Source organism: Micromys minutus (assembly GCF_963924665.1).
Source record: "Micromys minutus genome assembly, chromosome: 1".
Taxonomy (NCBI): domain Eukaryota; kingdom Metazoa; phylum Chordata; class Mammalia; order Rodentia; family Muridae; genus Micromys; species Micromys minutus.
The window spans coordinates 33860200-33876670 of record NC_137969.1 but is presented as its reverse complement, the minus strand read 5'-3'; the positions used below and the strand labels follow the sequence as shown (position 1 = coordinate 33876670).

Genomic DNA, 16471 nt, shown 5'->3' with positions numbered 1-16471 from the left:
AAATGCACAGACAAAAAACAAGTTGCCTCATGATTGTGCTTTAATTTGATTCCCATCTTCAGAAGCTTGTTGTGTTCATTAAAGAAAACATAGTTCCATTGTTTAAGACTCTTAGATAATAGCAGAGTAGAGATCTATAATAAGCCAGGACCTCAGCTTGGGTTTTGTGTTTAAAGTCTGAAAAAGTAAGTGATTACTTCCAATATCCCTTTTTACTGAGTGTTATCTCCTAATTCACAAAATGCTTAAGGACAGTTCTCTGCCATGAGACTTATAAAATTTTCTTCATACCACTCTGTAATAAACCCAATTTCCCAAGATGGTTTAAGTATATTGACACACCCCATAGGACTATAGGAAGATATTTAGTGGTATAAAACAATATCATAGTGAAAAGTAACAATTAGGAGGCATAGCCTTATGAAATGTCACCAGAAAGTTATATACACAAAATGTTTTCCATTAAAAGTTACATACACAACATTTTCTACTAAAAAACATGCACAATATTTATCATTGTAAATCTCACACACACACACACACACACACACACACACTTTAACCCTATTAGTCATTAAAGAATAACTGTGTCCCAGATGACAAAAACCACTGCATGGAATACAGGTAAGTTGCCGTGTTCTATCTGCATTTGCTGTGAACAGACTATGTGAACAAGATCCCATTGCCTGTTTTCACTTAAGCATATTATCTCCAGTGTCCATGTAAGGCAGCTTGTTCCCCTGACACTATGACATAGCCTAGGGGAATTAAAAGCATTGTTCCTTGAAACAACAGAAGGCAAATAATTTCCAACAGAGACTCCTATGCCTGCAAGGTAGGACATGAGGCCTGAAACTCATCTTTGGATGAAGGGTTGGAGAAAACACTCTTCCCAGATCTTTCTCAATCAGGCACTTGAGCATGACTGTTGAGACAAGGCTACTTTTCTGCCTAATTTCATTTTCCAATCATCATATTTGATGGTGTCTTGCTTGCTCTCTGTAGATTGGCCTTGGCTGTTCACTTGAAAGCTTCACTGAAGAGGAACTACCTCACCTTGAACTCACATCAGGAGTTCCAGGCAGGTGCTGCCTCTGTGCTTCCTCAGCCATTGGGGCCAGGTGTTGGAAATACCCAAATTAGTGACGTTATCAATTTCTTGCTACTTGTCCTTTTAGTTTTGTCTGCTACATACTTAATACATTTGCTCATTAAAAACTGAAAATAGGAATATCAAGTGTCTTAAAGATTGTTCTTTGGACAGAACACTCAGGTAAGGCAATGCACCGCAGATACCAAGCAAACACACAAAGAACTGAGCATTGCACTCAAAAACTGAAATCACTTCAGTGTGTGCCTGTTCTAAGTGAACCCACTAAAAACATGCCATGGAGGACAATTAATGTGCACTGGGGATCTTTATTGTGCCCACTGAAGTCAGTGCTGACAGTTAAATGGAGGAGCCTTGTGTTGGTTTGCATTCTTGATCAAATCTTTCTTGTAACAGAACAGGTACCATTTTGTTTTTCTTTTCAAAGAATGAGAGGCTTTCAATGAGATGTTTTTGTTCTAGGGAAGGACCATTTACATGAGAATATCATGATGAGACAGGCACATGACTGAGGGTATGCTGGCTGAGAAACCTAGTAGAATATGGACAGGTATGAAAGCCTGACATAGTGTTAGTTGAGAAGCTGTGAAAGAAGTGAATGCAGTGATCATCACCTGAGTATATTAGAGTTCATGTGCAGAAATGTGTACAAACACTGTGTGTATAAACAGACAGCATACAAACACACCCTCACATGCACACACAGATATGTAGAATTTTGCTCTCAGGACTGAGGACGACAAGGATAATCACTTAAAATTAGATAGGATTTTCCTTCATTCTTTTCCTAAACTCCCTATCAGCGTTGTAGCATTTTATCTACTTTAAAGTGGAAGGAGAACCACAACTGGCAAGCAGCTCCTCTTCAGAGAGTTTATACTACAGTTACTCTAATCTCATCTGCAAGTCAAAAGGAGGATTAGGCTTTTGCAAGCAATATGTGAGCTCTGGGTACTTTTATTTTGGTACTATGAATGTTTATAGGACTCAGAGCCAGTTGTATATAAATTCTAAAGTGCTATGCCCATAATACTGAGCATTTTGATGATGCTATAGTAGTTAATAGTTATTGCTCACATGAATTCTGTAATAGTGGTCACTTACGAAAGGAGGGAACCACAGCCCAAACCAAATAGCTGTCCCAGTTACATATGTTAAAAGGTAGTGATCTCAGAAAGGCTGATCTAAAGTACCAAGCAAAAGTCTTGTGTTTCAGAAGTAATTCAGGGGCCGTTTATTACTTAATTGCTTCATAATCTAGTACAAACAAGTAGTGTTATGATTTGGAAAATGAAGCCTAAATAAGAAACAAATGTAAGCTACAGTCCTCCACCTTGATTATTATGGGTGCTGAAACACTGGTGTGCTCTTATCCATGACATTCTTCTGCTGTTTACTGAATATACTCTGTCAGGCCAGGTGTTGTCCTGTGCTCGGAAATAGACTCTGTCACACGGATCCCTCCCCAGGCACTAACAGAAGCCTTCTGTGTGCATACCTGCTGCCCAAACAGCAGAAGCTGGTGAGCTCTGGAGTTGTCTCTGATGTTACTGAGTAAACAATCTTTCTCTTTTTAATTTATTTCAATGTATTTTCAATACCAGAAGCCTCCAGCGGCTCCTATTCTGAAGACTGAATCTGACTTTTCTTCTGCATTTTTTTGTAAGTTAGTCTTCATTCTGGAGATTTTGATTTCACCACATAATGTCATTACGAAGGCGTCTTATTTTTATGCAAGAGAAGTATGTTCTCTTGGTCTAAGGAGTCATCTGTTTTATTAATACTGGAAATCTCCCAGCCATTATTTCATCAGATGCTGCGTCTCTCTCTCTGTCTCTTCCATTCCTGGCCTAAAACCTAATTAAACTCATATTGGGCCTCATCTTTCTTCTTCCCTTATTCATTTGTTTATTTTTGAGACTGGCCCAGGCTGACTTTGACCTCAAGGTGACTGATCTTCTTGGCAGGCCTCAGGAATGCTGGGATTCAAGAGAGGAAGCATCACATCCAGATTAGACCTTCGTTTTTCAAAAAGCCACATTTTTCACAGTTTTCCATGAGTGGCATATAATTTTAACCCACTCATGGTGGTTTGTTTTTTTTTTTAATTTAATAAGCATCATTTTCAGAACACATGCTATTTTCAATTGTGTCCTGTTCCCATAGTTTCCATACATTATCTGTGGCTGATTTTTCTGGTATATTACATTCTCTGTATGACAGTTCTCGATTTTGTTGAATTCATTCATTTATACCCACAGAAGACAAGTGTCATTAGTGGACAGTGGTATTTGATTTCATGTTCTCCTTTAATGTTAATTTTTTGATTAACTAGGGATTGTATTTCAAAAAAAATCTCCTCATATTTTCTTCTTGAATATACCACTGGTTCAGTAATATGAAGCCATTTTTGGTCAAGTCAACTTATTTTTAAATTACAAATAAAAGTCATGTATCTCTGTCATGGACAATATCATTGAAATATGCATCGTGGAAAGACCTGGAACCTGTCCTACTGTGATATACATTCCTAAGGAATGGAACAGCTGCTGAAGTCCAAACCACAGAGGGTATAAACCCAGGGCTCCAACATGCTAAATATCATGCCTTTCTAACTCAGAGCCCAGGGAGAAATTGTCACGATTGGTCACCATCTTTCTATGGTACTGTGGGAATTTTCACTACCAATACCTTCAGGAAGTATGTGACCCTTTGGAGACACAGCTCAGCCATCCCCACTGGGCAGAGCAGTGGTGCAGCACCCCCATAGTGAGGTCACTACTGAGCTCAGATCCAATGCACAGCCTCACATCTGCTCTACTCTTGTCTTTGGCAGCCATGACACCAACCCAGGCAGTTCTTCTGGTCTATGAACATACTTACGGTCCAAGGAGAGCAATTGTGAAATAGTTCGATTGCTTTTTAGTCTTATGATGCCTGTTATTTGAATCTTTTATCTTAACTGATTCAATACCATTTCATATAGTTAGTTTAGCAGTAATATTTTGAATGGATGTATCTTTCCAGTTCCAGCTAATCTAGACAAGATGAAAATTGATATTTCTATTTAATCTTTTATTTATGTTTTTATTCTTTTTCAGGGCATAAATACCTACAGGAGAAATTACTATTTCAAGCACTTGTTATACTTACTACCATGCATTAATTTTACACATCATCTTGATTATTTACTTTTTTACTGTCTTCCTAAAATTCTGGCCTATATTTTAAATTACTGTGAAAGATAAAAATATAAATCTCTACCTCCTCCTCTCCATTTTAATATTAATGGTAAAAATACTTTTAAATATTAATTTATCATTTTCATAGTATGCTAATTTTTTAAAAGATAAAGATATGTGTGTGTGTGTGTGTGTGTGTGTGTGTGTGTGTGTGTGTGTGTGTGTGTGTGTGTGTATACAGGCACATGTGAGTGTAAGTGTCTGGAGAATCCAGGAAAGGTCTTTGGATGCCCCAGAGTTGGAGCTACATTCCATGGTATCGAGGACAAATGTATGTCCTCTGTAAAAGTAGTACAACCTTAACTCCTGAGTCATCTCTGCAGCCCTCATGCTTAATTCTCATGTTTATTATTTAGTATGTATGATTATTGACTTTTTCTTTTAATAATATATATTACTATAATATTTTACACATGTAATCTTGAAATGTATTGTTCTGATGTATAAATATTTCAAATCTCATATTTAAACATATCCATACTTTGTTATAAGTTTTATTAAATTTTTTAAGAATACCTTCAATTAGTAAAAAATATTCATGTTTAAATTAGTTTTAGTTTTCTTAATATTAAGTAGTGTTTTGGGAGTAATTTGGGCATTTGGTTTTCTTTTTTCTTTAATATGTGATTTTCAGACTATACTTTCAAATTTTTTTAGTCTATTAATGTCTCTGATTTTGTGTATTAATATATCTAACTGGAAATGCACTATTTATTAGAAAACCCATACAATGCGCTAAACTATTACTTAATGTCTATTCTCTTTCAAAATCACCATGATTAAACTTCTTTCTTTTTCTACATAAACTTCAGTGTTAAGCTTCCTCTATCCTTTTCAAAGTCCCTTACATTTATATAGGTCAATACAACCTTGTAAAAAATCATATTGTTAAGATGACTGAGATTTCTATATACTAACATGGTATATATGGCTGTGTATTTAATCATGCTTATTACTCTTCAAAGTGGTATCTGATTTAAACAGCTAGATAGACTGTACTCCTGATTCATACATACGTTGAATGTGCTGTTGTATTTAAATGACTTCCCGTTACATCTACAAATTCAAATATATTATGTGGAAAGGACTGCAATATAATTTCCCTTATTTCTCAACTATGCCTTCTAACAGTGACATAAATTCCAGGAAATGGCTTCAAAAAGGATGATAAGTGTCTGTTTTCCATGACTTGTTCTAGTGGAGATGAGTTCTATCTGTTTAATCTAATAGTTGCTCTTAGAGTTTGAAAACCAATATGCAGGGTTTTATTTGGGATCACTGCATGAAATACAGACTTCCTGCTTGTATTTGCAGCAATGTAGTTTTCTACACATATGTTCTCTCTCTCTACTTCTGTGTACATTTTCCTCAAATCTTACTTAAAGGGCCTTAACGTATCTATGGGTTCTGTTTTGTTTTATTTCTAAGACTGTCACTCCTCTCACCTGGAATGTTGCAGTAACAGTATGTTAAGTTTGACATGTACAATTCATGCTCTTTGAAACCCAGTTTCTGAGCATTTGAATTTTAAATATTACAGAACATTTGTTGCAAAAATATGTGTATTGTTCTGCTGTCAGTTTCTTTTAAGAATATCTCATCTTGTTCCTTTTCCATACTTTATTACCTTCTCTTTGCTTTTAGAGTTTTCTCTATTAATAGGCATAGTAGGTTAAGAACTGAGTAAGATTTAAAGTTAAAAAAAATTATGCCTCACAGCTGGATGAAACTATTGATTGCTTTTCTCCCTTGGTAGCTTGATCATACGTTCACATGTTATAAGAGCTAGTTTTCGAAAACCGAACTTCCCGGTCACTTAGAGTTCATCTCCTCCAAGTCTCATAGCTGAAATGTTCTATACCTTCAGTAACAGAAACATATCTTCATGTACTGTGAGACAACCAAGGTGAATGGGAATAACTTATATGGTTTTAGGTGTCTATTGGACCAGCTCAGTAACATCCCCGATGGTGCAATAGTGGAGTAACCATCTTTGGAGTAACCATCAGTTGTCTAATTGAACTTTAAACTTACTCATTGGAAGAGAGTTCATGCCTGGTACTAAAACCTAACCAACTCTCCATGTCCAGTGAGGTTATGAACCCAAAAGAGAAACCTACTATTGCCATTTTCCTGAATCAATATAGTTTTTACCTAAATATATATCCTTATATTAATTAACCCTCAAATTAATGTAATTCTCATCTCTCATCAAAGAAATTTCTTACCTCCTTAAGACAGAGGCTACAACCAGGATATAAAACTTAACATATTGAAAATATATTATCAAAGAAAGCCAATCCCAGTTATTAGTCTTATACTTAAGGCTCAGAAAACCCCTGAGGAAATAATGAAGAAAGATTGTAAGAGCCAAATGACCAGGATTCTTGCAGTGAAAATTGATCTTCTAGACATGACAGGATACCATACCCATAAAATTTTAACAGTATAGTTTCCTTAACAAGACCTACATAATGGTAAAAACCCCAGTCAACATGACAAATGGCTGAGGGAAATTTAATAAGAACGCACCCCTAGAGGAAGAGCTAGTTACAAGCAGTCAATGACTTCTAGGAGATGGAGACTCAGTTTACTCCAGGGAATAGCCTTCTGAAAAGTTATTCAGCCATCTGTTCCCAAACAGTGAACCTGAATCTCATGTATGTGTGTATGTACGTGTGTACATGAGCATACTAAATAGACTAAATAGGGCATATATAAAATGCTACAATAACAATTAAAGAGGAAAGGGCTATGAATTATACAGGAAGTGGTGGAACACAAGAAGAGTTAAGGAGTTAAGGGGAGGTGCAAAATTATGTAACTGTAGTGCTCATGAACGAAATTCTCAAAATTAAAACATTTTAATTACAAAAATAAAGTTGAGAAAAATCAAACTCTGCTACTGTGTTCTAGAGTTTGAATTCTGGCAAATGACTCAATTTTTCTGAACTGAGAATTCCTTGTCAGTGAAATTAGACTTCAACATATTCTTCCCAAGGCCATTATAATTATTAGGTAAGACTCAGGTTGTATAATAATTTGTGACTAATAGAATCACAGAAAATCATGAGTCTTGTCCTTAGTATTATTTTAATCCATGGCTGCAATTCCCAATATTATGGGATTTAATATCTAATCAAAACATTCTTCCTGTGTTAGAAAAGGAGATGCTATGCCACAAAGAAAGCTGGGATGAACTGAAGCATACATATTCTAATCTGAGGTACTTTCAGCCCCAAACTTTAGCCCAGTGCTGGCAGAATTCCGTTGCATGTGGGAGCAGGCCTGAAGTCTCAATTCTCAGGAGGTGAGCAAGAGATTAAAAACTCAAGGTTATCCTAAGCTACATAGAAAGCTTGAGTCTTGCCTGAGTACCAGGAGATCCTGGTCCCTTCATCATCATCATAAAATAATGTGATTCTTGACAAGGTGGCTATCAGCTTGAGACCACTGCCATTATATCAGGAGGTCATGATATAGTTCAAATCTATATAAATATATTCTCAAGAGTGAGTCATCCATTTACTCATTTAAAGAAATTAATAAATCAAACATTTAAACAGAAAAAGGACTTTCCAAAAATATAACCACAAAAACAGACAAAAAAAAAAAAAAAAAAAAAAAAAAAAAAGCTTTAATGCAGTAACCCATATAGTTCCCAGTGTTTCTGCTGCTGCAGTAATCACTTCCTGGCTTTGTGGGCAGAAAGGGGTTCTCCAGCTTTCTGGGTAGTCACAAATTCTATTGTGCTTCTAATTACCTACTTAATTCTTTGAATACCAATGTGCAATTAACATTACAAATAATCAAGGTTAAAAATATAATTAATGCAAGTGTGATGTAGTTATAATTAAACTAATTACACAGATACATAGCATAATAAGAGACTTCCAGACCATTATGGGATTGCAAATTTATTCTTCCTTTCCAAGGCAGATATTTGAATTTCATTTTCCAATTATTTTACAAATGATGGAATGGAATAATAAAGAAAGGAGTCAGTGTTCCAGCAATAAAAAAGTAAACCTTTTTTTTTTTGTATTCCCTTTTAAATTCTGATTCTTTTATCCATATAGTCTTGTAAATAGGCAAATTAAAGAGAATAAATAATCATATGCTACCACAAACAATAAAAATGCTTTATGTCTTAATTCTGTGGCCATTAAGGAAAAAGAACATCATAATCCTCAAGAGATTTTCAGTTCCATACAGGTAGGTTCCATTTTAGAATGGTGACTGATACACAAAACTAGATTGGCATCCATGAGTCTGAATATTATAAATGTTGTTTTCATCTATTGACACTGACTAACAGAAGCAAAAATGCATGCTCTGCCCTTGGACAGAAATGTTATAGTTTATAAATTTAATTAAATTTCAATTGTTTTAAATGGCATATAATATGTGTTTTACAAGCAATAATACACTGAAATATTGCCATTAAATTAAAAATAATTTTTAAATTTAAGATTGTTTTGATGTAAAATATATCATTTGTGGAAGAGAAAAATATACTATTATCTAAAATCTTTGTTCTTTTCAGGACAATCTATGTGTAATATGAAGTCAATTAAAATTTCTACTGGGGAATTATGGACACAATCCTTAAATTTTCTTCCTCTAAATGTAAAATATGTAGTTAGTGAATTATATTGTGTTTATTGCAGCACCATATTTTTTAGAGTAAATAACCACACTCAAAAATAAACAGCCCTGTAAGTATGAAATGGATTCTAGAAGCAGTGCTTATGACCACACATGTGTGCTTTCTACAATCTGCTGCCTACATTTGAACACCATTAAAATGGCCACACATCTGGTCCCTACAGAGGTAAGAAGACTCAAAGCCCTTTGAAGCTGTTACATGGCAGGAGATCAAACTCAAATTCAAATTGTGATCCCCTGGGCTTTGAGTTAGAACACAGCAACATTCCTCATCACAAGAGGTTGAGAGTATCTCATGATTAATAGCAAGCTGCTCATTTTCTCACACTGGATTGGCATACATAAGACCAGCACCCAGTTCTAAGAAGTTGTACATAGGCCATTCTCAATATAACCATGTGACAAGGACCCACTGAAGACCTGTTTTAATACTTTGTGTCCAGAGAAGATTGAAGATATAAACACCAGGCTAGACAGGAGGTTTATGGGAGGATATAAGAATGAACATATAGAATAAACTCACATAACTCAGTTAAAATGTAAACTAGAGAAATGGAAATTCAGAGGATAATCTAATGAACATGTAATCTACAAGCACACGAGAGACAAATTACCTCTTGCTGGGGTCAAGATCACCTGATAAACAACCTCGAAGATGTGCAAGGACTCCATCAGGCAAATTTCTAGACCTAAGAAACGATTGTTTCTAAAGTGGCTTGGATGGATGTCAGAATATACCACAGTGAGTCAATGACAATTAAGACAAAGTATCATGAAAAAGTTATATTGCTACTCACTGATATGCTGATACGAGCCCCAAAGCTGGGAATACAAAAGAAACTATTCACACACCTTATGAAGCTCAAAAAGAAGGATGACCAGAATGTGGATGTTTCAGTCCTTATTAGAAGAGAGAACAACATACTCACAGGAGGAAATACTGGGACAAAGAGTGGAACAGGGACTGAAGCCTCACCTGGGGATCTATCCCATATGCAGCCACCAAACCCAGTCACTATTGCTCATGCTAAGTAGTGCTTACTGGCAGGATCCTGATATGGATGCCTCCTCAGAGGCTCCTCCAGAGCCATACTGATACAGATGAGGACGCTTGAAGCTATCCATCGGATTGAGCACAGGAACCCCAATGAAGGAGCTAGAGAAAGGACTGAAGGAGCTAAAAGGGTCTTCAACCCCATAAGAAAAACAACATTATCAACCAAACAAACCAATAAGTACACACGGGGAGACCAATGGTCCAGCTGCATATGTAGCAGAAGACAGCATTGTCTGATTTCAATGGGAGAAGAGATCTTTTGTCATTTTCCCAGTGTAGGGGAGCTACCAAGGTGATTATGTGGGAGTTTGGGGTGGGACCATATTCATGGAAACACCAGTAGGAGAGGGTTGATGGGAGATGGGGGGGTGACATTTGAAATGTAAATATAGAGAATATCCAGTAAACTGATAAACAAAGTAAAAAAAAGCTATGTTGCCTCAAATTGCAGTAGAAGTTGATATAATTATACTCAAAATGGTGAGTTTGCTATAAAATGTTTAGCAGAGAAGTTCCTAAAGTATTGCAAGCAGTTTGAAGAAGAAACTAGGAAGGACAGTCTGGTAATATAAGACAATATAGAAGACAGCAGGGCAAAACATACAAAATACCACAGTGGTGTGGAGCAGTTAGATTAGTTAGAATGCACCTAAGAAGCCTGGTTAAAGAAAGAGGCATTTGGCTCGCCTGTTTCTACTTGCGCTAGCCATAGCAAGCAAACAAGCAAGAAAAAAAGGAAGGAAGGAAGGAAGGAAGGAAGGAAGGAAGGAAGGAAGGAAGGAAGGAAGGAAGGAAGGAAGGTAGGAAGGGGTAGGAAGGTATGTAAGGAAGCCCCTCAATCACTAGGGATTGGACGCTAGAACCGTGACAGACTAAATAACAAACCCATGCCTGCAGCCCTGATGCTCCACTGGGTTTTACAAGCTCACATATCTCTCAGTACCAAGTCTAAAGCATACTCTTTTAACACAGAGATCCCTCTGTCCTGTCGTTTAGTCACAAATTTAACAATTTTTGTCTAAAATTGTTCCATGTGCCATTTCTTCAGACTGCATTTTTTTTCTGAAGATCCCCCATGTGTGTATAAAAGAGCCAAATATGACTGGTCATAAAACAAAAGTCAAAGAAATGATTCCTACACATATTCTGCTGTACTCATAGAAAGGTGCCTTGTCTATTCATCATCAGAGAGCCGTCCTCTGTCAACAAAGAGCAGATGCAGAGACCCACAGCCAGAGAGAATCTACATTGGAGGTCTCCATCAGGTCTCTCCCTCAGAGTTTGGGGAATTCCATGAAAGAGGGGTGGAAAGATTGTAAGAATCAGAGAACATAGAGGACACCAGAAGAACATGGCCCACTGAGTCAATTAAACAGGGTTAAGACAGACTGAAGATTCAAGCATGGGTCTTTGGCAGTTTACACCAGATCCTCTCTGTATATGTTATGGCTGTTAGCTTGGTGGCTTTGTGGGACTTCTAAGAGTGGGGGCATGTGTGTCTCTGACTCTTTTTGCCTCTCTTGAGACTTTCCCTGTTATGTTGCCTTGTCCAGTCTCAGTAAGAGAGCTTTAGCCTTGTCTCATAGCATCCTGTTTTGTCACGTTTGGTTGCTGTCTCTTGGAGGCCTGCTCTTTTCTGAAAGGAAATGGAGGAGAGGTAGATCTGAGGAAAGGGGCAGTGGGAGAGAGCTATAAGAAGTGTACACGGGGGAAACTGTGGTCAGGATGTGTTATATGAGAGAGAAATCTATTTTCAATAAAAATCGTATATGATATTCTTTTAAGGGAACTGCTTTGTGCTAATTTGGCTCCTAGACTCAGTCAAAGAGCCCACCAAAAAGAGATGCACTGAGAAGTGCCTTGGAACAATGCAGATGAGACCAAATACCCAACCAGACAAGAAATCAGCATGATAGAAAGAATGTAAATGACTAAATGAGAAAGGTATATTGTTGAGAAACTATTTGAGACAATATTCAGATAAAAATAAATCAAATTATATTTGTTATACAGATATATTCTAATATAAACTCCTTATAAATTATGTATATAGAAATGATAAATTGAAAAGACTTTATGACTTCAAAAAAGGAAGGACTATTCAGGGTTCAAAAAATTACAAATAAGATAGGGAGACAAAATCTGACTCCACTATAGCTGCAACTTTCTATTTACATACAATTATAAATATAAGAAATTTTTTAAAAAACTAAAAATATAAAGTCTAGAAAATGTTTATTGCAGAAACTTCTATTTCACTTGGGAAGTAATAATACACACCTTTAACCCCAGTACTTGGCAGGCAAAGGCAGGCAGATCTGAGTCCGATGCCAGCCTATGAAGAGAAACTCTATCTCAAAGTAATCAGTAACAGAAACACTAACAAATTTCTATTTCCATGAACTCTCAACATTAATAACATCACTTACAATAGAACAAGGGTGTGTCAGGCCAATAGTGAGTGAAGTACAAACAATAGTAAGATTGCATGTCAACCAACGTGTACCATGAAGTGGGCCAAAGCTCTGTGTTTAGCTAAGATAGGCGTATCTCAGCTCTGTTCGCTTAGGAGTTGGCATTTATTAGCTTAGGGGTACTAGGTTCTGCCAAGCGGACATGGTGCATCCTTCTCCACATACAGGACTGAGTGAGTGTGAACACATACATAACGGGCAAAACTAAATGTAAATGCACAGCTATGGGAGCATGCTTAAATGAAAATGGGAAGCGTGATGCAAATAGTGACAGAATTTGAAGATTGAGAAAAATATGTCATAGTAGCTGCAAGGGTTGAGCTCCAGCCACTGATACTGAGAGACTTTGTCATTCCCTTTGGGGAAATGGCAAACAGACAATGAGTACAGAGGAAAATAAATGAATGATAAATTCTGGTCCATACCCCTGAGAAGTCTTGATGATGGCGTATCCTGAGCTTGGTGGAGTTTCGCCATTGAGAATTTTGAATGTTGTGCTCTTCCCAGCACCATTCACCCCAAGGAGCCCGAAGCACTAAGAAGAAAAAGTAAAGTTACACACAAAGTACAATAAAATGTCATCTTAGAAATGGCATTTGCCTTGCTAGTATATTGATGTTTCTGATATGTGTTGCTGGCGCGCTGTGGAACCATGCTATTGTATAAAAGGTATTTGATGCTTTGAATGTTGCTGTGGCATTTGCACGAGATAAATTTGGATATAGAAAACTTAACAGAGTAAGTACTAAGTAACAATAATACCAATTATGCAAGATATACATACATACATACATACATATGTACTTAGATAGCAAGTAAGAGATGTGTCTGTAAACAGATACATATATGCACATATAGAAGTTGATGGATACAAAATTAAATAAATTTATAGACAGAAAAATTGACAAGATGACAATCAATAGATGATCATATATGTTTAGATGATGGATACATAAATAGGTAGGTAGATGGATGATAGATTTTGCTGGTCACTACATGCCTTCATTTTTCCATTGAAGAGATTATAAATCCACTTTTTACTCAGAGCCTAAGAAAATCCTCATATTACTTATGAAAACAACGTCCAGTTTTATACTTTGAGAGTTAGCTGATTTTTTTTCTTTCAATCTTGTCTTAAAGTTATGTCAAAATTGCTTTCTCATCCCATTCTCTAGACCTGGTATCTGTTTTGTACCTCTGGATATGACACACTTATCCTTCTTGGACCACAGATCTCAGACCCATTTGCTGATGTCTGAGTGCTAATATCTACTGATACCAGCTGGCTTCCTCAATATTACAATTGTTGTGTCTGCATTTTGCCTTCATGCCACCTATCACTTGCCTCTATTCTGTGCCTTGGGACACTACCAATACCCTGAATCACCATGTGCCTCAATCACTGTGTTTCTTCCAACAGCACTAGATCTTTCTCCCCTATAATATAAGAGTCTATGTCATTCAAACCTTCCTTGTGTCACCGTTATCAGGGCAACCAAAGATGCTGCTCATAAAATTATTTAGAAAAAGAGGGGAAGCATCCTACAGCTTGGCTCTTGAAAGTTCTGAGGGACCCGTGTGCTATAGTTGTGGTCAGTGGACTTGGAATTACATAGGAGGTATACATAGCTGACCAATTTTGCTCAATAATATTGAGCTATTGCAGTATATTGGAACTTGGTCCCTCCTTTTTCTGTCTTGTTAGCATCTAGCCATGACATGAGCAGCTTCCTCAGCATGCTTTCTTGTATTGATGCAATAAGCCATCAGAGGCCTGAGACAATAGAAACACAGTTGTGATCTGATCTTATCTTCAGTTGATTGGAACACTGATGAGGAATAGCCCAAATGGAACCTCAAGTACAAGAAGCACCATGCCAAGGTACTTTCAAGGTTTTGTTTCTTTCTTTTGTCCCCCTCATCCTTTTTTGGCTTAGAGCTCTGGATAGATAGTGAGGAAACAAATATTGATTTAAATGTACTTAATTTTAATTCAAAATTTAATAAAGTAAGATTACAGATCAAGGTAGCAAAAAATGAATAGAAACAATAGCTAGAAAACAATCTTTAATGTTTTGTCCAGTTGTTCTAGAAATAATGGTTCCATCCTAGGTCATTCCCAGATTGCTTTAGATGGGTCTCTAGGTCTCAGTGTACACCAGGGTATTCATATCTGGATTATCTGCTCAGCCAGAGTGCATGCCTGGTGGCTGACAATGAGAAAGCCAGGTAACCACTGGGTTTATCCAGAGCCTGAGCCATGCAATGCCAGGTGTGCCTTTGTTTCTAACAGTTAATTAAAGATAATCATTTGCAGGATTGATTTCCCATTATGTATTGAGTCTAAACAAGAATCAGTGTATATGCCTTCTGTCAGTTCTGATTAAAGATTTCTCCAGAGCTGCTGTGGTATGTTCATTATTTAAACCTTGCAGAATACCATTCTCCTAGAGTAGCAGTTCTCAATATGTGAGTTGTGACCCCTCTGAACGTCACATATCAAACATCCTGAATACTAGTTATTTACATTATGATTTGCAACAGTAGAGAAACTACATTTATGAAGTAGCAATAAAATAATTTTATGGCTTGGGGTTACCACAATGTAAAGAACTGTATAAAAGTGTCACACATTAGAAAGGTTGAGAACCACTATTTAAGATGGACTCAAGGCAAACTGTAGAACAAAAAAATGAAAGAAGTAGGTTGCAACTTTAACTAAATTAAAAAAAAAAAAAAACATTTGTACTCAATACAAGTCACTCTAACCGTTAAACCATTCCTAAAACTCTTCAGTTACATAAAACTTAAAGAATCATGAAAGAAAATAAATTTTGAATCAATTAGAAATTTTCCACTATACCAAGACTCTGTCTCCAACTTTGATTCTGTGACATTGTGAGAGTCTCTGGACACTGGAGGGTGGCTTTTTTCTGTCCTTGCAGATATTCAGAGACCAGCCCAAATAGAATTGCAATTAGAGTTCCCGGGTTCTTAAGAGTAGAGGATAAAGCGTGCAGCTGTGTTACCTCGCCTCGTGGTATGCCAAGACTAATGCCTTGAACAGCCGTAGTCTTCCCCCTGAAAACACTTCTGTAACTTTTACTGAGGTTGCACAACACCAACATGTCTCCTCCTGTTCTTCCTTCAAGCACCCTCATTTGCTCCTTTTCAACATCCATGTCCTTAGCAGGCTTGGCTGTGTCCTGCAGGGCAGAGTCCCCTCTGGGAAGATAAAGGCTGAGTTAATTAATTCCCAGCAGGGACAGTCCTGGAATAGTCCCCAAGTGACACTTGTGAAGACAGAAGGCAGAGTCCATGGCCATTACCAGCATATGCTATCAGAGCATATTACCTGCATCATACTGATTACCAGGGAAGTAATTTTTCCACAAAGAATATGCACCTGTTACCAAAGACCCCAAGAGAAGTCAACACTGGAGGCATTTTTTTTTTTTTAATTTAGGGAATAATAGAGTCATAGTAGATCTTTTAATAGGTGCAAAAATATAATGTCAACATATATTGGTATTTTGTTAAAAATAAACAATACCCCAATACTAAACTTGTAGTATAAATTGGATTTCATAATAGGTTAGATAGATGGCTTTTTGCATATCTTGCATATAGTATTCAACAAATATTTGCCAAATGATCATAAATCTAATCATCATATTGAACTGGTTCATTCTTAATCTGGGCTTTTAGGTTTTCATTAGCATTTTCATCTAGGTATTTTTATCTTTCAAGTAAATTTTTATTTCTCCAGTAAACTATAATGTGCCTACATTTTAATGATTAAGTAAAAACCAAGCATGGTGTCAATATCAAACTCATATCAACTTCTTTATTCTGATATGTTGTGTAAACCATATAACCATCTATTCATAGGGAGGGAAACATTTTTTATAGTATCTTT

At 36.6% G+C, this 16471-nt stretch overlaps 1 protein-coding gene across 1 annotated transcript in view; it reads right to left on the bottom strand.

Annotated features, from left to right (window-relative positions):
- ABCA13 (ATP binding cassette subfamily A member 13) overlaps positions 1–16471 on the bottom strand; it is a gene marked incomplete at both ends in the record, with an annotated part of 453164 nt that overhangs the window by 75267 nt on the left and 361426 nt on the right. The window contains 2 exons of the mRNA XM_080920446.1: positions 12978–13087; positions 15582–15777. Coding sequence (XP_080776572.1) covers positions 12978–13087; positions 15582–15777 — 306 coding nt within the window. The remainder of the gene's footprint in view (positions 1–12977; positions 13088–15581; positions 15778–16471) is intronic.